This window comes from Carcharodon carcharias, chromosome 6, assembly GCF_017639515.1.
Source record: "Carcharodon carcharias isolate sCarCar2 chromosome 6, sCarCar2.pri, whole genome shotgun sequence".
Classification (NCBI taxonomy): Eukaryota; Metazoa; Chordata; class Chondrichthyes; order Lamniformes; family Lamnidae; genus Carcharodon; species Carcharodon carcharias.
The window spans coordinates 123,869,555-123,896,413 of NC_054472.1; the positions used below are offsets into that span (position 1 = coordinate 123,869,555).

Consider the following 26,859-nt stretch of genomic DNA (forward strand, 5'->3'; position numbering starts at 1 on the left):
GCGCACCCTCCGAAAACAGTAACCCCTCTTCCTTTTTTCCCGCCTGCATTGCCATCCCACATCCACCATCTCCCTCGTCCGTTTTCCTAAGGTGCCCGATCCCTCCCCACCCAATACCCCTGACTTATCTGAGTCTTGGATCCATTTGGGCCTTCATCCTGGGCCTTGCAATCCCAGCAGTGCTCACTATTGAGCTCTGGCACTGCCAGGACTGCAAGAGCTGCCAGCCAATCAGATCAAAGGATGAGTTTTAAGACTTTTACTGTAACAAGCAATCTAAGATCAAAACGATCAAACATTACTTAACATGCAATTAAGGGCCAAACTAAAGAAAAGATACTTCTGTATTAATTATTTAATGCAATCATGATACATCTTACAACTCCTTTTGCTGGGCACCACACTTTTGTCAGATATGTAACAATACAAGATTAAGTCCCAGGTTATTCCCAGCTTTCCAGCAGGCTCACTTCTCCCCGTCACACCAGATATAACTTGATATGATATATGGCAGGCGGGCTGCTGATTTTGGTGCCTGCCCACCCCCTCCACATTATGGATATTATGGGGGACAGTCCAGGGGTTGGCGAGAAGACAGTGGGCTTCCCGCCCTGCTATTTTATGTGCCACCCACTGAAAATCGTTCCACTCTGCTTTAGTATTCCAGAATTGACTTTCACCGGCAAGGCCTACCTCCATGACTCCTTGTTTCTTAAATCTCCAAAGGTCCTGTCAGTCCTGTCCCTTCCTTTGAAACAGAAAACCAACTTTTACAAGCATTCCACTTAGTTGTTAACACAAAGACAGTTTGCTCTGGCTAGGATTTTCTGGCCATGGGCGAAGCAGCGCCCCAGCCAGAAGTCCATTGATTTGCGGCGGGACCAGAAGATCACAGCAGCGGGCGGGTACGGAAAATTTGTTTCTCACAGCAGCAGCTGCAATTTTCCTCTTTCTTAAAGTGTCTCTCGATCTCCAAAAATCAGTTGTCCCCTTTTCTGTGTCAAGATGTGAAAACTAATACTTGATTTCAATAGGTTTCAGTTTGGGTTTCTTTCCATTGGAAAACTCGATCACACAATCCTGTCTCTGGGCAGAAGTTTCGTATGACCACCCCCTCCCCTCACCCCACATTCCTGAATATTCTGTATTACCTTAAATTAAAAGAGACACTTTACAACATAACCATTGTAATGATCCCCAGTTGAGGTTCCCACTGGACACGCCTGATCCCAGGGTGCAATCCAGCTTGATAGATCCTAGCTTTTACTTGTTTGTTTAGATACGTGGAGAGGGACTACTGACCAGAGTCAGTTAATGAACTTTTAACAAAAGCACGAAACATTCATTAAACAAGAAAAAATGAACTATATTACATTACTCTTTCACCCACAACTATACAGATTTGTAAGGATAACACAAATGACTAAGCTACCTTATACTCTAATGTTCACAGTAAGTACACAGTCCATGTAAACTGATAGGCAATCTGTGATCAGGCCCAACACACTCTGAAACCAAGTGACAGATGCCACCCCAGGCAGATGCTATGGATATCTCCTCAACTAACCTCCCCCAGATGCTTGGTACACCATGAGCCATCCAGTTTCACTGAACTCCATATTTCACTCGAGGGTTTCCAATCTCCACTTTCCAACAACTTGCCTTGGAATCTTCTCCCAAATCGACACTTTCTCTCAGATGCTTTCTTCAATGGTTCACTTCCAGGGTTTCAAACTCTCCTTCCAATGTTCCTCTCTCCTGGGTCATCACATGCATTCAAGCTGTCTTCCACACACTCTCTCGCACTGACTCAGCTCAACAGTACACCACTGCTTCACATGCCCATAGCAAAGAGTTATAGATCTTCAGTTGCCTCTTTGGACCTTCTGACTTCTCATTAGCCTTCATGTTACTTTGACCCTGCTTCCTGCAGCTTGCAGCTTGGAGCTTTACACTTAAATCTTGGAGCCTTTCTCTGCCCCTCATTCTTAATTTCACTTAACTGGACCTTTTCCAGGTTCCTGTCCTTCTTTTGACTAGAAGGTCTGCTTGGGACTTTCTCCTGTTCCACTCCCCTGGATTCTTGGGGACTTTCTTCTTTAGCTTGGGACTTGCTATCTGTCCCTTTTACCCCAGTCTCTCTCTGGCAGCTACTTTCAACCAACTTTTGCTTGGGACTGGCTACCTGCCCCTTCTAGGTTGCTTCTGCTTGGCAGCAGTCTTCAAAAACTGAACTCAAAGACTGTTGTTTCTAGTTTCTTCTGTGTGCGGCTGTGGGAGAGACCTGCCTCTGTGGATCTCTGTTGCTAGGCAACAGCCCAGTTTTTTGACTCTTGTGTTTGCTTAACTTTTCTTATAGTCATAAATTCATATTAGAACTGCAGGCACCTTTTAAAGTGAAACTAAAACTCAATTTGACCTTTTCTTAACACAGATACAGAAATACAAATCAAACTTAAACATTAAAGCTAAACCTCATTCCGAACACCCACAAATACCAATATAACTTATTTAAACTATCTCCATTTCCTAACACCATCTTGTAAAGTCTAGCATTTGTAACATGCTTTAAATGGTTTTGCTTCTTCACCGCCCTCTCCTTTAAAACCCACCTCTGAAAAAACCTTGGATCATCAAACTCTCTCAATTCAGGAACTGTTCCTTTTGATCAGAAACTTAAGCATGGCACTCTGCTATTTAAGAAAGGTGAGAGAGGGAAACACAGGAAATTATAGACCAATTAGCTAATATCTGTTGTCAGGAAATTACTAGAGGTTATAATTAAGAATAGGGTGACTGAACATTTTGAAAATCTTCAGCTGATTAGAGAGAGCCAGCATGGATTTGTAAAGGATAGGTGAATCTGATTGAATTTTTTGAAGAGGTGACTAAAGTAGTGGACAGGGGAGTGTTTATGGATATTATCTATACTGGCTTCCAGAAGACAATTTATGAAGTCCCTTGTAAGAGATGTTCTCTAAAATTGAAGCTCATCGAACTGAAGGCAAATTATTTGCATGGTTAAGAAATTGGCTGAGTGGCAGCACATAGAAAGAAGGGATAATGGGCAAATACTCTTAAATGGTAGAATGTGGTGTCCCATAGGGAACTATTCATCAGATTTATTAACGATTTAGGTGACTGGATAGAAAGCCACATAATCAAATTTGCCAATGACACAAAGATAGGTGGCATTGTAAGTTGTATAGATGTAAGAGTACACTTACAAAAAGATAATAATGATTAAAAGAATGGGTAAAACTGTGACAAATGAATTTTAATGTAGGCAAATGTGAGGTCACTACTTTGGACATAGAAAGTATCCTGTTCTTTTTTTTTAAATGATAAAAAGCTATGAACAGTGAAGGCTCAAAGAGACTTAGGGGTACATGGATCATTAAAATGTCATGAACAGATACAGCAAATAATCAAAAAAGCTAATGGAATGCTGGACTTTATTTCTGGAGGACTGGAGTAAACAGGGGTACAACGTCATGCTTCAGCTATTCAATGCCCTGGTCAGACTACATCTGGAGTACTATGAGTGGTTCTGGGCGCCAAGCCTTAGGAAGAATATATTGGTCTTGGAAGGAGTGAAGTGTAGATTTACTAGAAAGAAACCTGGACTCCAAGGGTTAAATTACAAGGAGAAATTACACAAACTAGGGTTTTGTTCCCTGGGGTTTAGACGGTTGTGGGAAAAATTGATCAAAGTTCTCAAAATATTAAGGGGAACAGCTAGGGTGGTTAGTAACTATTTCTGCTGGTTAGGAAGTCTAAGACTAGGGGGCCTGGTTTAAAAATTAGAGCCAAACCTTTTGGAAATGAAATCAGGAAACATTTCTGCACACAAAGGGTAGTAGAAGTTTGGAACTCTTTTCCACTAGATCAATTGTTAATTTTAAATCTGATTGATAGAATTTTGTTAACCAAATGTATCAAATAACTTTGGGCAAAGGCAAATAAATGGAATTGAGTCACAGATCAGCCACAATCTCACAGAATGATAGAACATGCTTGAGGGGATAATTTCCTATTTGTTCCCATGTTTCCTCCTAATCTCCCTTTCTTTGTCTCGTTTTCATTACATCTCTGCGAAGTGCTCATGTTTCAACACTAAAGGCACTACATAAATGCAAATAGTTTTTGTTGTCAAATGAAAAACACTAAATCCTCAAGGAATAAACCACTTCTATCAAATTCAAATAAACTGAATTGTTTCTATTCACTCTCTATGTAGTAATCTAAAAGAATCCAAATCCTTTCCATTTATTCTAATTGCATAGAATCCCAATGGACAAAATTGTTTCCTATTCATTGACATTGTGGTTTAAAACCTTCTCATTCTCTGCATTGCACGGAGCTAATCCAAGCACAACAATTAATCTTGATCCATACATTGAAGTCTTCCCCAATTATTTTTTTCAACAACACTCAAAATACAGCCAGCCCAGTGTTCTACTCTATGAATGGTTGAATGATTCAAACAGTCATGTTACAAAGAATCCTGATTAAAACAGAAGGTTTCTTGGCAACAAGTAATGCATTTATCAGGAACCAGCTGTGCAAGGAGGACTCTGAACACGGTTGATGATTTAAAATTAATTCACTGACGCAGAAGATAAGCCAAATTCAGACAAAAACCTGAGTTCAAAGAACAATTATCAGGAACTAGCACTAATTCAGCTGTTGCATTCCAAGGAGATACAGCAGAGTGCGCTCTTTTGAAGCTGTGGCTGCAGCTTCCCATGAAATATTTGCTGAGATTATGAACAGTGGCCTCAACTTGCATTGAACTCTGCTGTGCTCAATTAAAATTTTGAACTCCCAGCAGCAATATCCCTTTCTTTAACAAACATCTACCCTTCCAACATTGTCATTATATCATTATAAGATCAGCTCGCTAGAATCATCCACACACGCTGGATCATCTGAGCACGCTGGCGTGATTGCATGCCGACATGTTTCACAACTGAACATAAGCGACATGCACTTGGCGAGTTGGGCCTCACTTGGGACTTAGAAGCTTGTCTGCCTACCATACTTCAGGCAGCACTCGTGGTCATCAGCGCCAGGCTTCGCAGGCAGCATCACATCATTGTTAGGATGGGGGGGGGCGGGGGGGCGGTCAGGTCTCTACTTGTGAGACCAGCAGTAAGGCTTTTCAATGGCTGCAGGGCTATGGCTTGCTTAGAGAACAGGGAGGAAAGACCTAGGCAAGGGAAGAGGCTGCAGGGCTAGGGCATTACTGGGATAGAGGGGGTATCCCAGGGTGTTTGTGGAGAAACATGTTGACCCGTACAAGTGACCTCGAGGGTGAGGGCTGAGGAGGCAGTTTCCAGAGGAGATGAGGCCAGATGGAGATGTGAGGGTGTGTGTGAGAGAGTGAGTGGTCATGTCCCTTGAGCTGGCTGTGTGTGAGATCCCAGTAAACGTATGATAGGCTTGTGAATGTATGAGCTTAGAGTGATGAGATGGTTGCCTTACCCTGGTGGCACAGATGAGATCAATCATCCTCTTTCTGCACTGGATGGCGAAGCTCTTCTCTGCAGCGTTGGCACTGACCACCTCTGCCACTGCCTCCGAAGCCAGAGTGGTGACAATGATGGGCCGCCTGTGGCCAGAGTGGGGGTAGAGGACATCGCAGCGGGCTCCAGCTGTGTCCAGTAGGCGTTCCAGGGGTGCATCATGGAATTGGGGGGTGCTGTAGTCTTCTTGCCTTTCAGGGCCATGTCTTCTGTGCAGCAGTCCTGGGCTGGAAGCACTGAGAGGTGTGCGTGCGGCTGCACTTTAAATATGGCGCTTGGCATGAAGAAGTGGCAAGGTAACGGTGTGGCGGGTGAATGAGAGCCCTCCCGCCATCGAAACGGCGTGTTTCCCAGGAATGCATGATTAATGAGGCAGAATTGGAATGCAATAAGCCACCTTTGCGGCTGACGGGTAAAATGTTCTTTTTCCCACCGACTACAGCACTTAGTGCAAATTTGGGCCGATTCTGCCCAGTGCCTTTCATGATCTCAGGACATCCCGAAGCAATTTTACAGCCAATGAAGTACTTTCGAGGAGTAGTCATTATTGTAACGAAGGAAATGCAGCAGCCTATTCATGCACAGCAAGCTACCACAAATAGCAATGAGATAAGGCCTAGATAATCTATTGTTAGTAATGCTGATTGAGGATGATAGGGATAACACCCTACTCTTTAAAATAACGCTCGTGATTTTTTTTTTACATCCACATGAGAGAGCATCGGGTCGGGAACCATTTGCTCAGTTTGGGGCTTTGTCATGGCTCCATAGCTCAGCCACGGTATTAGTGCCCCACCTCTGGGTTTCCCAACCAATCACATTGTGTGGGTGTGATAACGAATTCTATGTAACTTCCCAAGGCTTCAGCAATCACAGAAATGGAAAGATGTGAGAAGGCCCCTCCTACCCCCAGGTCTCTGACTCTTACCTGGGGTTCCTGCTGCAGGATCCGAGGGACAAAAGTAGAGTGCTGTTTCCACAGACAGGAGGAAGAGACCAGCCTTTCAAACCATGCATGACGTAGATGAAAGTTGCTGAGGAAGTGAGCAGCAGGAGTCTCATCCCTCAAACCTGGATACAGTGCTCCATGTGGTACAATTGCTTCATGAGGGCAGGAAAGCTGAGTGACTTCCCATTTTCAAGCGACTCTGACCTCCTATGCATTCTGCACAGCACTCCTCAGAACAATACACCTTACAGCTCCCTTCATTCCTCTCTCTCCAGGCAGCTCCTTACATCCCCAAATAAACAGCCAACACTTATACGTTCCTACATCTTATTGACATTGTTCACCCATGCCTCAGTCACCCTTGACAAAGATTGTGATTGCATCAATCTCCCGCACAATCCATTTCTCACACTCATAGGGAAGGATTTTCCAGTCGGCGAGCAGGGGCGGGGCCCGCTTGCCGATGCGTAAAATGACGCACGGTGATATCGGGTAGGCGTCTCGACGTCACTGCGCATCATTTAGATTATCAGTTCAGCAGCCACGCAGTCACGTCGGCTGCGAGCCGGCCGAACTGTCAAAGGCCTATTAACGCCATTAACAAAGCAATTAAAGTTGTTAAGAATGCTGCCCGTCCAATCTTAAGGTTGGCAGGCAGGCGAAGAGCCCATGTGGTCTTCGCATTTTTCATGAAACCTCATCCACGGGCGGGATGAGGTTTCATAAGGGTTTATTAATTACATAAAATTTTTGAAAAAATTAATGGACATGTTTCACTTGAGGGGACATGTCCTTAAATTTTTTTTTTTACCTTTATTTCATTTTTCCAAACTTAAACTGATCTCCTTGAGGCACCTCCGACGCACCCCCGATCGGGGACGCTGATTGGGTTCGCGTCATTCCCACCCGTTCCCGCACAGCCCCCCCAACAGGGGGAAGTTTCTGCCCTTACTCTCTGTTTTCTCTCCTTGCAGAAGAAGAATGCACAAAACAATAAGGAGAGTCAGAGAACCAGTGGTCGCCCTCAGTGACAGCCACTGGCAATGCATGCTCATTCATTCCACCAGTTCTACTTACTAGGGTTGCCGATTCAGGCTGGACATATTTCGAGAGACGTCGGCAGAAGCGACATCACACAAAGCCGGTGGTGTGGCATTAGCGGGTTTGAGGTTTATGAATTGCCTGAATGAACAGAGAAAATACAAATCCTGCCCCACCTCCTCTTACTGACGTTGATGCACTATATTTGGGGGGAGGCAGGGAAGAGACACTGGAAACATCAGCGACAATAAATTCTCAAGCTCAACTGAATTGCTACTTACTCTATATCACAGACATTTGCAGCTGCTACTCTCACCCTTTACCTCAGCTTCTGGCATTTCACTTCACAAGTCATGTCTCCCATCCTGCCCCTGGCCCCCCAGTGTCCCCTGTGAGATGTAGCCTGCTTTCCACCCTGTTCTCCGCCAAGCAGGGATGGAGAGACTACATGTCCCTTCCAGCACCTTAGGACCCTCCTTCCTGATCTTGAGGGTGATGATGCTTGTGGACTAATGCCATCAGTGGAATATTGTATTAAAATCTTTAAAAAAAGGCTTTTTTGGCCAGCTGGAGGTTGATGCCAATTCCAGGAGACTCCTCGCCATTCTGCGAGGGCCAGCAACCCTACTACTTGTTCCAGGAGGCGTCAGTTATCAGTAACGACCTGCCGTGAAAGTCTGACATATTGAGAAAACTGATCCTCTGTCTGTGGAACCTGTAATGGGAGTATCATTTTCTTCGAGATGGATCTCTTTATCCATCCCCTCTGCCCTCTAGAGTGGCATGTGGCTGAGGAGAAGGGTGCTGCTGCTGCTGCTGATGGTGTTGCTGTTGTCGCTTCTCATTCTTCATCAGAGATCTAATGTAGAGTTAGATATTTCTTCCATGCTGCAGTGAAGGCTGACAGCAGGGAAGATCAGATCAAAATGGGTGAAGTCCAAAGTGGATAAAATAATTTCCAAAAACTAGAAATCACTTGTGAATCAGTGAAATCTGGCTCTCTGAACAAGTGCCATGATCACAAGCCTTTCACATAGGCAGCTTCATTGTTTAAAGGCTTCACTACCAGCTTCACTGAACAATGGCTCCCCACTGTGCTCCCACCTTATTGACCCTGGCAAGTTTCACCCAGCTCAGAAAACCTTGCTAATTACTGAATCCTGAGTTAAATTCACAATTAATTGACTACTTAAACATGTAAATTACTTAGCTGACAACTCCACAGGGGGTTCCCGCTTGTCACCAAATACGCTTCGGTAAAACCCCCAAGTGGGCAGGATCATGTCTGGTTCCTGACCTGCCAGCACTTTTTGGGGTTTAAACTCCTCATTCATACCCAAAGCTGCCCCCCCCCCCCCCCCACCCCCCCCCCCCCCCCCCCCACCCCCAACCAGCTCCAATAGCAGTTAAAATTCTACCCTCTGTAAGAATGCAAGTTTTGGAGCATTAAAAGGTCACACCTTGCAAAAGGACCAATTCTCTTGTGAAACTGGCATAAGTGATAGGTGTAGCCAAAGCACTGTCTTGAATCAAAGTCATGCCAGTCTTGACATGGGTCTCCTTGTACAGATAATACTTGGGAAATGTTCCTCTCACCACATAACATGCTTAAACTTGAATACAAATCCAACAATCATTTATTTCTCCAAATTTGATGATGTCTCGAAACTAGCCCCTAGAAGAAGAAAACTTGGTTGCTCTGAGCATCCTGGCAGTCCAAAATATCTACAGCGTTGTAAGTTTACTGTAAGTTAGTGCTGGATAACAAAGAGGAATGTGAGTACTCCATATCCCCATCAAATCATGCAAGTTAACACTGCAGCTATTGCAGATCCAACAACACTCAAGAAGCTGGATGGCATTGAGGACAAATCAGCCCGCTTGATTGGCACCCCATCCACAAACATTCACTCCTTCCACCACCGACGCACATAGCAGCAGTGTGTACCATCTACAAGATGCACTGCAGAAACTCACCAAGGCTCCTTAGACAGCACCTTCCAAACGCACGACTGATACCATCCAGAAGGACAAGGCAGCAGATAGATGGGAACACCAACACTTGGAAGGTCCCCTCCAAGCCACTCACCATCCTGATTTGGAAATATATCGCCATTCCTTCACTGTCACTGGGTCAAAATCCTGGAGCTCCCCCCCCTCCCCCCCCAAATAAACAATTCTGACATTTCAAGAAATAATTATCAGTGATTAATGGAAAGACAGTTATGGTTTACACGAGCACAAACATTGGCACCTTCTTGAAAGTTTCTGTCATCACGAAGGATTGATACACTGGCATTCAGACTTCCAATGGAGATAGAATAAATCTTTCACTTAGACAGTACTGATTCTCCAATTGAATGTACAGGCTATTAGACAGAAAATGCATCTTTATCATTTATTAATAATACTGCAGGCATGAATAAATATTTTTGATGAACAGGAGAGGTGGGGGATTTGGGGAGGGGGCCAGCAGATAGAATTTTTTGAGCTTGTGCCACTGACAGCCATGCAGTGGCCTAGGATCTTCCATCCAATTAATGTCCAGTAGCAAAAGCTTGAAAATTTTCCTGATCTGTGGAGTCCTGTGTTTACTATTCAAATAAATTTGCCACTAAAGTGGGCTTATTCTTGTGGGTCACATATTCTGGGAAGAGTCTAGCTCCCACAATTTTTTGAATGAAAATTGGGAGAATAATTGCATTTCTCCAAAAGTAACAATCTGGTAATGATATTTTGAACAGATGTGGCTTTGAACTATGCATTTTTTGAGAATTTAAATGTTATTATTAGTAATTATGGAGAAAATCAGTCTACTAATGGAGAAAAATGTTGCACTTTTTTCATTATTTTTCCCTTCCCTAATCACACCCGCCCACACTCTTTAGGGAAATTTGGGTTTCAGTAGATGCAGAGGGAGATCATCCAAGAACCTACCAGTACTGCTTTGGATGGTCCTCACCGTCGTGGTTGTTCGTGGTGGTGATGCTGACCTAAGTGACAAGCTTTCATCATCTTGTGAGCAGCCACGTTCGATAGCCCTCACATAGCTGTGACTTCGCATACGGAAACATCCGGGCAAATCCAGTGCTTCGACTGCTTGGGACTCCAGTTCACTAAACACTGACTGACAAACAGATTCGAATTGTCCATTAACTTCCACTTCACTCACCTACAGATAGAGATTACACCAAGTACCATTTAGCTCAGCGTAAGTCAGGTGACTTAAAATTTAAATCTAAAATTATCACAGATCGCCTACCTGACTGATGGTGCTCATGGCTCTCATATAACTCTCATTACGAGAGCGGAATTTGGGTGAGGCGAGAAGCACCGCCGGATCCAAGCTGTCCAAGCTTCGATTAATTGAGACTTCGCTGACTGCTCTTAAGTAACTGTGGCTTCGTATCTGAAGTTTGGGAGAATGTTCACTTGATATCCTATGGGAAAACGAGGAAACTTTACAATAAGTACGCACTTTGTTAGTGGTGGACAGGAAAAGCAAAGATCAGCTAAGATAATCATGGGCTATATTTTTCTCTGAAAAGAAAAGAAATGCCTATTTTTCTTCATAGTTTATGACCCAGTAATGAATCCACAGGAACACATGGTTTTGAAACATTTGACAACTGGGACTGTAGTCGTAATCCAAAAGTACCAAAGGATCATAAATGACTCTTTAATATTTCTCAAGTAATTAATATGATTTAAATGATATCAATGTGCTGTAGAGTGTGGGGAATGGAACAACTAAATGCTCTACCAACTGGCCCTGTGCGCACGTATCCAGATCTAGTTCCAACTCTTGATCTAACTTTGCTCCATTCCCTGAGTTCAAGCCAATTACTCTGGTCCCGACAACCCACTTTCTTGATCAGCAGCATTCTGTGGTAGTCCACAGCCTCATTAGAAACCCCCTTCTGGAAGAATCAATTGTGCCTCAAACAGAAACATAAACCCCTCAGCATCAGATTGGCCACCACTGTGAAGAAGTGAACCAGTCAGCTCCCAGACCATTACAACAAAAAGCAGGTATTAGGAGTTTAAAATGAATACCAGCCACACTTGCATAGGTAGATGATGCAGCACAGAGTTCATTAAGAAATTCCAGCTATATGGTACACTCCACTGGTTTTTCAAGCCTTCATCTTGTCTGAGGATACTAACTCAGACAAAATGCTGCTTTCATGTTGAACAAAAACAGAATTACCTGGAAAAACTCAGCTGGTCTGGCAGCATCGGCAGAGAAGAGTCCTCATGACCCTTCGACAGGTAATTCTGTTTTTATTTTGGATTTCCAGCATCCGCAGGTTTTTTGTTTTTATTTCATGTTGAGGATTGACTGTCAATGCAGAGTGGCTGATGGTGTCTGTGCCACGCGTCTCAGCCACAAGAGGAATATTGCATTTACATACTGTAGGACCTGATCACATTTTTTCAGAATTGTCGCAAAGCTCCCATGAACAGTGATTACTGATGACACAAGACACACAGACCAAGAATCCTAGACCCATAAAAGCATTTCCCACAGATGATCTTAGCCCAGGAAGAGACCAGAGAAATTCACTGCTTGCTACAAAGGATTAATAACATTTCACAGATATTTCAGATAGCTCTTTGTAAAAATTTGTAGAAATTTATAATTTGGGATGAAATTAATGAATACTTAGAAAGCCACACTAGTCAATGTGGATTCATAATGGGCAAGGCAATTGATTTAATTCACCTAGATTTTTTAGAAGGGATCAACTCCAGTAGAAGGGCTAGCATGGGCACAGACACAATGAGTGGAATGTACTCCTTCTAGATTATATTCTAAATTTATGTTACATGTTACATTCTATGAAGAAAGCAAATGAATTCTGAACATATGGATCTTATCAATTCTTCTTTAGAAGTTGGAAGTGAAGGGATAGAATTCTCACCATATGCATGTTAGAAATAAGCTGTTCACAATATTTTCAGATTTTACCTGAGCCAAAGGCAATACTCAGTACTCATGTTACAAAGAGAGTGACATCTGGCCCCATGAGTGCCCATAGGTGGGAACAGGATAAGATGTAGGTTTGCACCACAATTTGTCACACTTTGTATGAAATGTATAGGAAGAGGTTATTCCTGTTCACCCCAAATAGTTGCATGTACATATAACCTTCCACAAATCAGTGAATTAAAAATATTTCAGGAGGGTTGAAGAATTTGTAAACCATTTTCAAAGAATACCTTTATATGCAGTAGGTTGTGATATTGAAGCATTGCATTTGGAGGAAGCAGTAAATGAGATTGATTTAATTAATCTACTTAATTATGTTAATTTTACTTCACATAACTAGACCAGGGCTATTGAGGCTGTAATATTTTTCTTTAACCACTCATTCTCAATTTCTTTATCTCTCTGTTTCACTCCATTGATTCTCTCTTTAATGAAAAAAAAGATAATTGGCCTGATTTAATCTTCAGAAAGTTAGCAAAACTGCGCAATTTGTAGACAAATTAAAAGAAGTTTTTCTTGATGCTATTTTTCTATATATCCCTATGTAAAATAGTGACAATGAAGTAATAGATATTAATTGCAGGCGGTTCTGCACAATATCTACCACTTATTAAAATAGAAAGCTACTATCCCTGTTAATATGTGACAAAAACTGCCTTGCTCATTTCCATCGCATTAGGAAAGCTGGGGGTGGTTAGATGACTCATTGGTAGTGGGATGAAGAAGATTGGCAAGAACATAAAAGATGTAGGAGGCATATACTGTCATACTGTATTTAGTATTGAGACTGAGAAACAGAAGAAATTTTCATGCGTCTGCATAAATGTATGAATTTAAAGTTCCTATTTGATTTTTGACTGTCAGTTACAATGGAACCAACATGGCTGTCAGATGCTATTGGCAATTCCAGCCTCTTATGCATTCCCGATTTCCTTCGCTTCTGCTGCCAAGGTCTTAAGTTCTGGAATTCCTTCCCTAAACCTCCCCACCTCTCAACATCTGTCTCCTTCTTTAAATTGCTCCTTAAAACTTATCTCTTTGACTAAGATTTTGGTTACCTGTCCTAATATCTTATGTGGCTCAGTGTCAAATTTGATCTTATAACACTCCTGGGACATTTTACTACATTAAAGGCACTATATATAGGCAAGTTGTTGTTGGACCAACATGACTGTCAGCCACTACTGTACATAAAGATATCACATGAGTATCTGTGAGCTCACCTGGACTAAACACCAATGTGCAAATATCATAAAATGCTGGATACTGAGTTTTTCCAGCATTTTTTCTTTTTACTTCCGACTTAGAGCATCTGTAGTATTTTGCTTTTGCATGTATAAATATCTAACACATATTAATTTTACTAAAGTATAATCACTTTTATTCAATATATATATAGATACATTTACTTGTGTTATTTCAAAGCATTGATTCCCTCTGCTTTTGAGTCTGAACTGAGTCAGATTCATTGATGCTAACTTAGTTTATGGTCAGTTTAAATTATTAAATAATAAGTTCTGGACTTAGGCCTAATTCTAAAGTTATGCCCTCTTGTTCCTTTAGCAGAGGAAATCAAAATGAAATCCCTGTATTATTTTAAAAATCTCAATTAGATCACCCCTCTACCTTGGAGCTCACGGGAATACAAGTCATGTTTATGCCAGTCATAATTTAATCTTATTAACTCTGGTGTAATTCTGTTGTATCTGCACCATTACATTTCCAATGCCAATGTATCTATCCTAAGGTTTAGTGCCCAAAATTGAACAGGGTATCCCATATGTTTTATTCTTTCATGGAATGTGGGCATCATTGGCAATGCCAGCATTTGTTGCTCATCCCTATGGTAATTGAAGTGTTATGCACAATAACTGGAGTGTTCCAGGCATGGTAACAGTGGACTGCTGTATGACAAGAACTGTAGACTTTTATGAGACAGTGACAAGAGTTATTTATTGGTTTTGTTAACAATTCTAATTTCCAGAACCATTTTAAGTTACACCATAACAAGAGAGACCTTGTGGTGTTTTAGTGGGTAACAGCCGCCAGTGTGATTTCCCCTTTCCCAATCCAATAAAAACACAGGGTCAATTCAAGTGATATGTGGAGAATTCTAAACAAGCAGGAAACGTCCATAAAAAATGAACAGCATTTAATTTTCTCTTTCCCTTGGGTTCTTCTGAGTTATGAAGCTTTGTAGCATAAAATAACCCGTGTACCTTAGAGATGAGAGTGATGGCCCACATTGATCAGAAAGGTCTCAGATTCAATCGCTGGTCAATGATCAGCTAACTGTTCTCATCCAAGGCAGCAAGTGAAGAGCAAACTTCAAGATGTGTCTGTGTAAATCCCATACACTATGGGCAACATTTTCCCCCCATCCGGGGGGATGTGTGGGAGCGGGTGCAGACGGGAGGGTTCCCAATCGGCGCCCCCAATTGGGGGCCACGCCACCATTTTATGTGGGTGGGCCAATTAAGGTCCACCCAACATGACATCTGCTTGGAAGTGCTATGCGTCCCATGCAGGCTGGGGGGGGGGGGATTCCTGAGCTGGGAGTGCACTCTTTCACGCATGCTTTGAAGAGGTAACCAGGAGTATTGATGAGGGTAATACATTTGATGTGGTCTACATGGACTTTAGCAAGGATTTTGATAAGGTCCTTCATGGCAGACTGGTTAAGAAAGTAAGAGCCCATGAGGTCCAAGGGAAAGTGGCACGTTGGATCCAAAATTGGCTGAGAGGCAGGAAGCAGGGGGTGACGGTGGAGGGATGTTTCTGTGGCTGGAAGTCTGTTTCCAGTGGGGTTCCGCAGGGCTTGGTGCTGGGGCCTTGCTGTTTGTGGTGTACATAAATGATTTGGACTTAAATGTAGGGGGTATGATCAAGAAGTTCGCGGATGACACAAAAATTGGAAGGGTGGTAAATAGTGAGGAGGGTAGCCGTAAACTGCAGGAGGATATCAATGGACTGGTCAGGTGGGCAAAGCGGAAAGTGTGAGGTAATGGGGAGGGTTAACAAGGCAAGGATTACACTATGCATGTTAAGACCCCAGAAAGTACTGAAATCAGAGGGACCTTGGTGTGCATATCCACAGATCTCTGAAGGTAGCAGGGTAGATAAATAAGGTGGTTAAGGAGGCATATGGGATACTTGCCTTTATTAGCTGAGGCAATGCAAGAGTAGGGAGGTTATGCTGGAACTGTATAAAACACCGGTTAGGCCATAGTTGGAGTACTGCATGCAATTCTGGTCATCACGTTATCAGAAGGATTTGATTACACTGGAGAGGGTATAGAAGAGATTTGTCAGGATGCTGCCTGGGCTGTAGAGTCTGAGCTACAAGGAAAGCTTGAATAGGCTGAGTTGGTTTTCCTTGGAGCAGCAAAGGTTGAGAGGGGACCTGATAGAGGTGTATAAGATTAAGAGGGGCATAGATAGGGTGGATAGGAAGGCATTTTTACATTAGTAGAGGGGTCAACAACTAGGGGACATAAATTTAAGGTAAGTGGTAGAAGGTTAAGAGGGGAATTGAGAAATTTATTCACCCAGAAGGTGGCGGGAATCTGGGACTCACTGCCTGAAATGGTGGTTGAGTCAGAAACTCTTGTAACATTTAAGAATTATTTAGATATTCACTTGTGTTGCCATAGTCTTCAGGGCTATGGGCCAAGTGCTGGAAAATGGGATTAGTGTAATCAGATCTTTGTTGACCAGCGTGGACATGATGGGCCGAATGGCCTCCTTCTGTGCTGTAAACATCTATGAGTCTATGAGAATCTATAAAAGGCATGGGAGTTTGCATGATGGCCGTTTGAAATAGAATAAAGAAATATTTTAACTGCTTCTATCCTCTTAATGTCATGATTTTTAAGCAAGTAAAAAGAAATACTTCACAAAAAATCTTCATGTTAACTTTACTTTGTTGACAGTTATTACTCACCTATCAAAAGCTGCACCTTTAAGGATTTACTTTAAGGATTACTTTAACTTCATTTTGAAAGAAGTAATTTATGGCAGAAAAGGCTGAAGGGTCAAACGGACTCAAAACGTTAATTCTGTTTCTCTCTCCACCGATGATGTCAGACTTGCTGAGTTTTTCCAGCATTTTCTGTTTTTGTTGCAGATTTCCAGCATCCGCAGTATTTTGCTTTTATATTAAATATTTCTTGTCAATCCATGGAAAAGAGTTAATTTGTGAAGTTTCAGTATTAGGTATAGAATATCTCTGCACAAGTCTGTTTAATTTCCGTTTTAGCCCCCACTAGATTTCTAGAAATCTAGATATATTTAGTTTTAAAAAGCAGGTGTCAGTAAAAGTAACCATGAAGCTTTTAGACTGTTATAAAAACCTAACTGGTTCATAAATGCTTCTCAGGGAGAGGAAACCTGCTATACATCCCTGGTCTGGCCTATTTTAACTCCAATACCACATCTGCATGACTGACTCTGAAGTGGCCAAGCTTACCACTCAGTTATATTAAATCATGGCAGCAATTCAATAAAAAAGCCCAGAACCAATTTCTCAGGGCAAGTAGAGATCAGCACTAGATGCCAATTGCCATTGCTGCCCACCTTCCAAGAATGAATAAAAAGATTCATAAAGATGGCAATGCCATTGCCAGTTTGTGATGTTTTAAATGTATTGTTACTTACTTGAGTGTGCTGAGCTCTGTTAGGGATGGATGGGTGGCCTTGAGATAGCTCTCACGTCGTGCAGAAATTTTTGGAGAAGGTTTAGGGCTGGTGTCTGAGTCCCCACTGTCATCATCTCCCATTGCTTTAATGTAGCTGCCACTGCGCATTCGTCGACAAGGAATTTCATCTTCTTTGCCTTGTGGAGAAAAACCACTCCATTCATCTTGTGGAACCTAATTAAATATAACACAGTGATGTGTTAAGATTAGGGAGTTACAGATGCAGAATTTTATGTGGAAATGTGATATTGTGGCGATAACGGACCTGGCTCAAGGAAGGACAGAACTGGATGCTAAATATTCCCGGGTTCAAGGTGTTCAGAAAAGATAAGAATGAAAGGATAGGAGGAAGGGTGATGGTATTGGTTAAGGGGAGCATTGCAGTGCTGGAGAAAGAGGATGTCCCAGAGGGTTCAAGGACAGATTCAATTTGGCCAGAGCTAAGGAACAAAAAAGGCACAATTACATTGCTTGGTGTAGTCTATAGACCGCCAACTAGTGAGATGGACGTAGAAGACCAAATCTGCAGGGAAATTGCAGAGAGATGCAAACATTATAGAGTAGTTATAATGGGTGACTTTAATTACCTGAATGTGGACTGGGGAAGTGGTAGTGTAAAGTAGGGAGAGGGGCAAAAGTTCCTAAATTGTGTTCAGGAAAATTTTCTACAGCAATATGTGCCCAATCCAACAAGAAAAGATGCACTGTTGGACCTGATTCTTGAAAATGAGGTGAGCCAAGTAGATCAAGTGTCAGTGGGTGGACATTTAGAAGGCAGTGATCATTGTACTGTATGTTTTAGGCTGATGATAGAAAAGGACAATAGGCAGTCCAAAATAAGAATAATTAACTGGGCGAAAGCCAACTTCGATGGGGCAAGAATGGAGCTGGTCTAGATAGGCTGGAACAAAAGATTGATGGGGAAAACTGTAGCTGAAAAATGGGCTACCTTCAAAAAATAATTTATTCTGGCACAGTCAAGGTATATTCCATCAAAAGGGAAAGGTAGGACAAACAAATCCATAGCTCCCTGGATGAAAAAAGAGATAGAAATTAAGACAAAGAAGTGTGCTTATGACAGGTGTCAGGTAGAGAATACGATTGAGAACCAAGAGGAATACAGAATGTTCAGAGGGGAGGTGAAAAAGCATATTAGAGAAGCAAAGGGGGATTATGAGATAAGACTGGCAACCAACACAAAGGGGAATCCCAAAGTCTTCCATAGGCATAGAAATAGTGAAAGGGTGGTAAAAGGAGCAGTAGGGCTGATTAGGGACATAAACAGGAATTTACACATGGATGAAGGGGCCATGGCAGAGGTATTAAATGAATACTTTACATCCATCTTTACCAAGGAGCTACATGCTACCCAGGCCATAGTGACAGACGGGGAAGCTCTGTCACTGGATGGGTTCAAAATTGATAAGGTAGAAGTGTTGAATAGACTGTCGGTACTTAAAGTTGACAAGGCACCAGGACCGGGATGAGATGCGTCCAAGGATATTGAAGGATGTGAGACTAGAAATTGCAGGGGCACTGGTCATAATTTTTCAGTCTTCCCTAGACTCAGTGATGGTGCCAGAGGGCTTGAGAATTGCAAACATTACGCCCTTGTTCAAAAAAAGTTTGTAAGGATAAGCCCAGCAATTACAGACCAATCAGTTTAACTTCAGTGGTGGGAAAGATTCTAGAAACAATTATTCGGGTTAGAATTAGTAATCACATGGAAAAATATTGGTTGATAAGGAAGAGCCAGCGTGGATTTCTAAAGGGGAAATCATGTTTAACTAACTTGCTGGAGTTTTTTGAAGAGTTAACAGAAAAGGTTGATGAGGGTAATGCTGTTGATGTGGTGTACATGGACTTTGAAAAGGCATTTGACACAATGTACACAACAGACTTGTGAGAAAAGTTATTGCTCATGGAATAAAAAGGACAGTAGCAACATGGATACAAAATTGGCTGAAAAATAGGACGCATAGAGTAATGGTCAATGGATACTTTTCAGGCTGGAGGAAGGTTTGTAGTAGAGTTCCACAGGGATCAGTATTGGGAACCTTGATTTTCCTGATATATATTAATGATCTAGATCTTGATGTGTAGGGGACAAATTCAAAGTTTGTGGATGATACGAAGCTTGGGAGTGTTGTAAACTGCAAGGAGGACAGTAGAACTCAAAAGGACATAGGCAAGCTGGTGGAGCGGGCATATAGATGGCAGATGAAGTTCAATGTGGAGAAGTGTGAGGTGATGCATTTTGGTAGGAAAAATATGGACAGACAATATAAAATAGGAGGTGAAATTTTGAAGGGATTGCAGGAGCAGAAAGATCTGGTTGTATATATGCATAGATCATTGAAGATGGCAGGACAGGTGGAGAGAGCAGTTAATAAAGCATATAGTATCCTGGGCTTTATTAATAGTGGCACAGAGTACAAGAGCAAGGAGGTTATGCTGAATTTATATAAGATGCTCGTTCAATCTCAGCTGGAATATTGTGCACATTTCTGGGCACCACACTATAGGAAGGATGTGAACGCATTGGAGAGAGTGCAGAAGAGGTTTACAAGAATTGTTCCAGGGATGAGAAACTTCAGCAATGAGGATAGATTGGAGAGGTTGGGGCCGTTCTCCTTGGAGAGAAGAAGGCTAAGAGGAGATTTGATGGAGTTGTTCAAAATCATGAGGGGGCTGGACAGAGTAGATAGCAAGAAGCTGTTCCCACTCGTAAAAGGATCACGAACGAGAGTGACTTGCAAAAGAAGCAAATGTGAATCTTTTTTTCACACAACGAGTAGTTTGGGTCTGCAATGCACTGCCTGGAAGTGTGGTGGAGGCAGCTTCAATTGACACATTCAAGAGGGCATTTGAACAGAAACAATGTGCGGGGGTACATGGAAAAGGCAGGGCAATGATACAAGGTCATAATGCTCATTGGGAGAGCTGGTGCAGACATGATGGGCCAAATAGCTTCCTTCTGTGCCATTAAAATTCCGTGATTCTGTGATTCTGATGTTAGATACTGCTTCTCTGGGTTGGCAGAAAAATATTTTGAAATATTGAATAATTCGAACAGTAATTGACCACGTAAATCATTTTTGACAATTAATACTCATATTGAAGAAAGAATATACATTTTTGTCTTACTTTGTGTTACTGAAAATTAGTGTTCAGCATGTTTCTAGCATGTATTTAACAAGGTAAATATGCTGACAATGTAGTGTCATGAAACTAACATTTTTTTCATTATATTATTGTGGTTTCTTGTAAAGTAGGCTTATGGATGTGAGTGTAGATTTATGTGAGAAGATTTATGCACTGAATTAGAAGTAATAAGTCCACTAACACCTTTAGGGATTTTAGAAACTAAACTAAAATATTTATTAGCAGAAGAAAAGATTTCAAGCACATACATAAGATCACAGTTACTTACTCTGTCTCTGTGATTTCATTGAATTAGAGTCAGATAGACTGCAAGCTTGAAATTATCAAAAGAAGTTAGGGGTAAAAGGCATTTGATATGCTAATGAGTAAACATGGATGAGGGCTTAGCATATATGATGTGAAGGAAATTTGCATTTTTCAATAAGTGAAGGGATTGTTTGAGTTTTAAAGGGATGATGGGATGTTTGCAACTAACAAGATAAGCAAGGCCAAGCAGTATGTTTATTTTCCCCAAAGGAACTGACCATATTGTCACCATGAAAGATTTTTATATTATGGGAAAAGTAAATTCCCAAAGGCATATTGAACAATGGAATTTACCGATGAAAGAGAGAGAAACATATATAAAGAAGGATAGATGGTTATGTTGGGGAGGCCATGTAAGATCTAAAAGTACTGTGCAAAACAGCCTTGGAGAAGCCTCCAGCCACTTTTGCAGAAGCCTGCTGTGCCCAGTAACCAAAGGTGGAGGAAGGCCTTTGGAATTCCACTGTCAAGTAGGTGCCGTAATAAACTTTCTGGCTTGCCTATTTAAATTTAAAATCTGTTTTGGGACTGTTGCCTTAAAGGGGGTGTAAAGGGAGTCAGGTTAATTAAGGATTTTTGGATTTGTTATGGTATTAAGTAACTGTGATCTTATGTATGTGCTTGAAATCTTTTCTTTTGCTAATAAATATTTTAGTTTAGTTTCTAAAATCCCTAAAGGTGTTAGTGGACTTATTACTTCTAATTTAGTGCATAAATCTTCTCATAATAAATACAAATTGCAAAACTGTTGCAATATTGTGACCAAGTTTCCCTGTGGATTTGGTCTACCTGGTACACATCGCCTGCCACGTCATGACAGTAGGATAACTCCAACAAATAGTTTTCAAACACCAGATATTTGTTTCCATTTCTTGTTGTTATATCTATTTGAGAAGAAAGTATTGAAAAGTAAAACATAGGGCAGAAATATCCCAGATTCGTACTAAGTGCAGTAGCAGGCCTGAAAAAAGAAGTGCAGTGGTGGGTTTTCATGCCGTATTGCCTGCTTCCCACCTCATAAACTATGCACCCACAGGAAACATGTTGTCTCACTGGCGGGCGGCCTCTGAATCGCCTGTCATGCCATTACCTCACTATTTCCTTACCCTGGGTGCCATATCTAAAATGCAGCTGCGGACACTTCTCAAAGCTTGCAGCCCATGACCGCTCCAGTGAAGACATGGCCCTGAAAGCCAAGAACAGTTCAGTGAATTGTCACTGGAATGCCTTTTGGAAGCCCACCATGATGTCCTCTACCCTGCTCTGGCCGCAGGAGGTCCAGCAATCTCACCACTCTGGCTTGGGAGGCAGTGGCAGTGGTGGTCAGTGCCAGCGCTGCACAGAAGAGATTGGTCATCCAGTTCAGAAAAGAGGATGAATGATCTCATCCGTGTTGCCAGTGTAAGGCAACCATCCCATCACTCTAAACTCACACACTCACAAGGCCATCACACATTCACTGGCATCTCACTCACTGCCAGCTCAAGGGACATCACTACTCACTCTTTTGCACACACTCTCACATCTCCATCTGGCCTCATCTCCTCTGAAGACTGCCTCTTCAGCCCTCACCATCTTGAGGCCACTTGCCCAGATTAATATGTGCACTCACACATGGCCTAGGATAATCCCCTTCCCCAGTAAGCCCTCGCCCTTCAGTCCCTTCCCTTGCCTGAAGCCAATTCTCCCCCCTCCCCAAGTAAGCCCTTGCCCTTCTGCCATTGAAAAGCACCCCCTCACCTTACCTTACGACTGATCTGGTGGATAGAGGCCTGCCCATGAGACTCCCAAAAGTGATGTGTTGCTGCTTGTGAAGCCTGGCACTGTGAGTGCTGTCCAAAACAAGTTGGCAAACAAACCTCAAAGTCCTGAGTGAAGTGCAGCTCACCAGGCGCACGTCACTTATGTACAGTTGTGAAACACGTTGATGTGCAATCACATTGACGTGCCTGGATGATCCAGTGTAGGGGGATGATTCTGGCGAGCAGGGCTTATAATGAGATGCTAAAGTATTGAAACTAGGTTTCCGACATGCGGCAGCAGGAAATGCAGCCCATCATTGACAGATAGAGCGGATGATTGCAAACTGTTTTATGACGGCGTAAAACCGATTTTTGGCCTTCTTGCCATAGTGTCTGCTCACACTGCCAAGCATGCCTGCTACCAACGGGAGAAGAAAATTCCCACCATAATGTTTTTGATTTCACTGTTCACTGATCACCATTTGTACTCTAATTTACAGAATACATTCAGCAGAATACTGCCTCTCTTCAATACTTTACATTGTTGTTAAGACATTTGCAGGTTTTGTTTTACATGGCTTTGACCAACTCAATATTTGCTATATAACAAAGCAGATCTTTACTTATAGAAAGGATTGCATTCCACAATTGTCACTAGTATCTCTGCCACGTGGCCATTCTCCAAGTATGGTCCTTGTGACTTCTATGGGCGGGAAACAAAGGTCAGAACTCTGAAGAAGAGTCATACAGACTCGAAACGTTAACTCTGTTTTTCTCTCCACAGATGCTGTTAGACCTGCTGATTTTTTCCAGCATTATCTGTTTTTGTTAAAGGTCAGAACTGTTTCAGGCTCCCAAACCCACCCCTGGGGAAAAATCAGCCACAGGCCCCTATTTTCACAGGAGTGGCCAATTAGCAATCTTGCCACCTAATTGACAATGGCACCAGGGTCTTGAAGCTGGGGGTTCAATCAGACGCCTTCTGGCTTGTACGGAGCAGCAGGATACAGTAGCGGGTAGGTAAGAGGTAGGGTGTTTCAGGAAAAGGTGCTCTCTCCTCAATTCCCCAGATATTTCCTATGTAGCTCTGTGTCAAATGTTTGGAAACATGCCTGTCAAGTGTCTTGGGGGGCATTTTACTACATTAGAGGCACTATATAAATACAATTTGTGAAAATGCAAGTTACTATTGAGCCCAGCCTTGTCCTTGAACTGCACATCTACATATATTCCAGCAGAAACCACTAGAGAACAATGAGGAGCTGGGATATGAGCTAACTTTACCTTTCTCAAACTCAGCAGCATTGAGGTGATTTAGATTGCTCCAACTGCAGCCAGCTTTCACATCACAGACTAGGGATGGAAGCTGGTACCATTTATGTCTCCCTTTCCTCTCCAAAGCCCTGGAAAGGCCTTTCCAAAACATGCCCATCTTTCCCACAACCCCATGTTTGAACCAGGTTTTCACTCCTGCCAAAGCACTGAAATGGCTTTTACCAAAGTCATTGTGACTGTGGGTGAACTATCCTACCTCATCATTCCTAACCTATTGGCAACAATTGGCATGGCTGACCTCCTCCAAATCCTCTACTCCATTATCTGACTGGACTGCCCTTGTTCCATTCCTATCTATATAATCTTATCTGAAAAAGCTTCTGCAATGGCTTCTCTTCCGGCTCCCGCACCGTTACCTCTGGAGACCTCCAGGAGGTTATCTTGGCCTGCTCCCATTTCTTTTCAACATGTCATCATTCAAAATCACAACAGCAAGTTCCACATGTACATTTATAATACCCAGTTCTACCTCAACTACAATGTCTCATAACCCCTCCACTGCCTCTGGTCTGTCATGCTACTTAACCAACAACCATTGGATGAGCAGAAATTTCTTCCAAGTACATACTGGAAAGACCCAAGCCATGGTTTTTGGTTTCCTAGTTTCTCCCTAGCTCTATAATCTCCTCCAGCGCTGCAACCACCCATGAATTCTGTCCTCCAAATCTGTTCTCTTGCACACACCTGATTTTCTTTTTTCCAACATTGGTGGCCATGGCTGTAGACTCTATGGGCTGGATTTATGGGCTGTGTGGCCCTGCACTCCTGGCAAAAGAAGTCAAGGCTATGGGAGCCTGCCCAGGCAAAGAAAGGCTGCCACACAGCCATTTAGTGGCTGATTGGCCATTATTAGACTGGAGGTGGAATTTTTGCCCTTCAGAAACAGGAAACCCCATCTCAGAGAGTGGACAGCCAATCAGAGGCCAGCAGCTTTCCAGTACTACCAGCGCTACCGGGAGTGGAGGTCACTGCCAGTACTGCACTTAGGAATTGAGGAGGCAAGCTGTCCAACAAGTGAATCAGGGTCTTGCCAGGTGCCAAGCTGGCAGATCCTGGCGAGGGATTGGAGGGGCCATGGGCAGGGGGAACCTAAAGAAGGGGCTAACACCTTGGAGAGGTCCACCGATGGGTCTGGGTGTCCAAAAGGAAGGCTCTGCCCCCACACAGTAGCAGTCCATGCAGAGAAACACTGGTTAAATCCTGGTGCTGGCCAGATGAGGCCCTTAAGTGAGTGGTAACTTTCTTTATTCTTTCATGGGATGTATGCATTGCTGGAAAAGCCAGCATTTGTTGCCTATCTCTAAATGCCCTTGAAACAGTAGCGGTGAGCCGACTTGACTACTGAATGGCGGGGCTATTTCAAAGGGCAGTTAAGAGTCAACCACATTACTGTAGGTTTGGATTCACATGCAGGCCGGACCAGGTAAGGGTGGCAGACTAACTTAGGCCATCCTTTAAAGGGACAACAGCCCCAACAGCAACCAATTAGTTGCCTGACCCTATAAGATGTGGCCAGGGGTCCCACAAATGGCCAAAGCAGGGATTTTCACATCAATTAGAGTAGATGGTGGTGTAGTGGCAATGTCACTGGGCTAGTAATCCAGAGGTCCAGGCTAATGTTCTGGGGACATGGGTTTAAATCATATCATTGCAGTTAGTGGAATTTAAATTCAATTAATAAATCTGGAAATGAAAGTTAATTTCATGGTCACCATTATTGACACTATCATCAATTGTCATAAAAACCCATCTGGTTCATTAATGTCCTGCTGGCCAATCAGAGGGCTGCAGCTCAGCAGTCTTAGCAGCACCACCAGGAGCAGTGACCACTGCTGGGACTGCACCTGGAAGAAGAGGATGTGATGAAATGATGCTGCCTTTCCAATCAGACTAATAAGGTCTGAGACTGCTGAGCCATTCAGGCATGCCCAGATGAGGGATCTTTGGTTGGTGAGGGCAAGCAGGGCCATTGCTGCAGAAGGGGCCATTGCTCCCAGGGGACCTCTCCATGGGCCAAAGAGTGCCTGATTAGGAATGCCTTTACTCGTCCCGAGCCAGTGGGAGATCACCAGTGTTTAGTTGGTGGTCTTTCCACCAGGCGGAGAACCCACCTGCCATCGGTAAAATGGCAATGCCAGTGGGAAGAGGCCCTGAATTGTTCACTTAATTGGCCTCTAGACAAGAGGGCTGTCCTCCACCTTCCTCGCTGCTGGTAAGTTGGTATGGCAGCGGGAAGATGATTGGCACTCCATCCCCTCTTTCCCTCGCAAATTTTTGGCACCCTAACACTCCCCCACCAACCCCCACCTCACAGCCCACCCCCAGAGGGCTGGTAAAATCCAGCCCAGTGAGTGTGAAGTGTTTATCTATTGCTGAAAAGAGAGACATGTTGCCGAAGCTTTTTGTCTTGTACTCATCAAGAACGCCAACATTCAAATGAACAATATGATTTATACTGCAGGAGAAAAGGGTGCAATTGGTTAGCAAGTTGGCTCTCATTGGCCGAGGCATTGCCATGGAGAAAGCAGCAGGCTCCCCAAGCTCCCGAGTACTGTATTTCAAAAAAGGTGCAAGCCTGAACATATTCCTATTGTTTGCGGAGAGCGGGTCCCTATGTTTGAATGTATGTCACTTTTAGCAAGTCTAAATGAGCCATGTTATGAGCTTGACTGATTATCTTATTTTAAGAATGGCAGCAGGTAGGTGAGTAATTGGGGGGAGCAAGGATAGATCCTTGGGACATCAAAGGTAATAGTACGGGGAAGAGAAGCCTGCTCTGGTGACACCATAAAGCTGTTTAACTGCTCTTATTATTTAAAATGGAAGCTCATTTTGCTAAATTGCTACATAATCCCATAAAATGCTATAAAGGCAAATATCTGGATGTGTAACAGTAATTCTTTCTCATCCCTTGTTACAATACTTTTCAATGTTGCCTGAGGTAGTTCATAAAAGGAGCAATGAACTGAATGAGCACCTGCGTTCATGGTGTCACTGAAGTAGAACTTTATATCATATTAAATGGCAACTTCTGCTCAAATAAACCTCTCAGTTCAACAAGGTTACAAGGGGTAACTGACAGACAATGGGTGGCAAGTTGCTT

General features: G+C 42.8%; 1 protein-coding gene across 1 annotated transcript in view; it reads right to left on the reverse strand.

Moving 5' to 3' along the window:
- The window catches only part of LOC121279420 (disks large-associated protein 1-like), a 253,428-nt gene that overhangs the window by 192,947 nt on the left and 33,622 nt on the right, over positions 1 to 26,859 (reverse strand). Inside the window, exons 2-4 of the mRNA XM_041190652.1 lie at positions 17,168 to 17,382; positions 10,781 to 10,958; positions 10,456 to 10,690 (exon numbers count right to left, since the gene is read on the reverse strand). Coding sequence (XP_041046586.1) covers positions 10,456 to 10,690; positions 10,781 to 10,958; positions 17,168 to 17,382 — 628 coding nt within the window. The remainder of the gene's footprint in view (positions 1 to 10,455; positions 10,691 to 10,780; positions 10,959 to 17,167; positions 17,383 to 26,859) is intronic.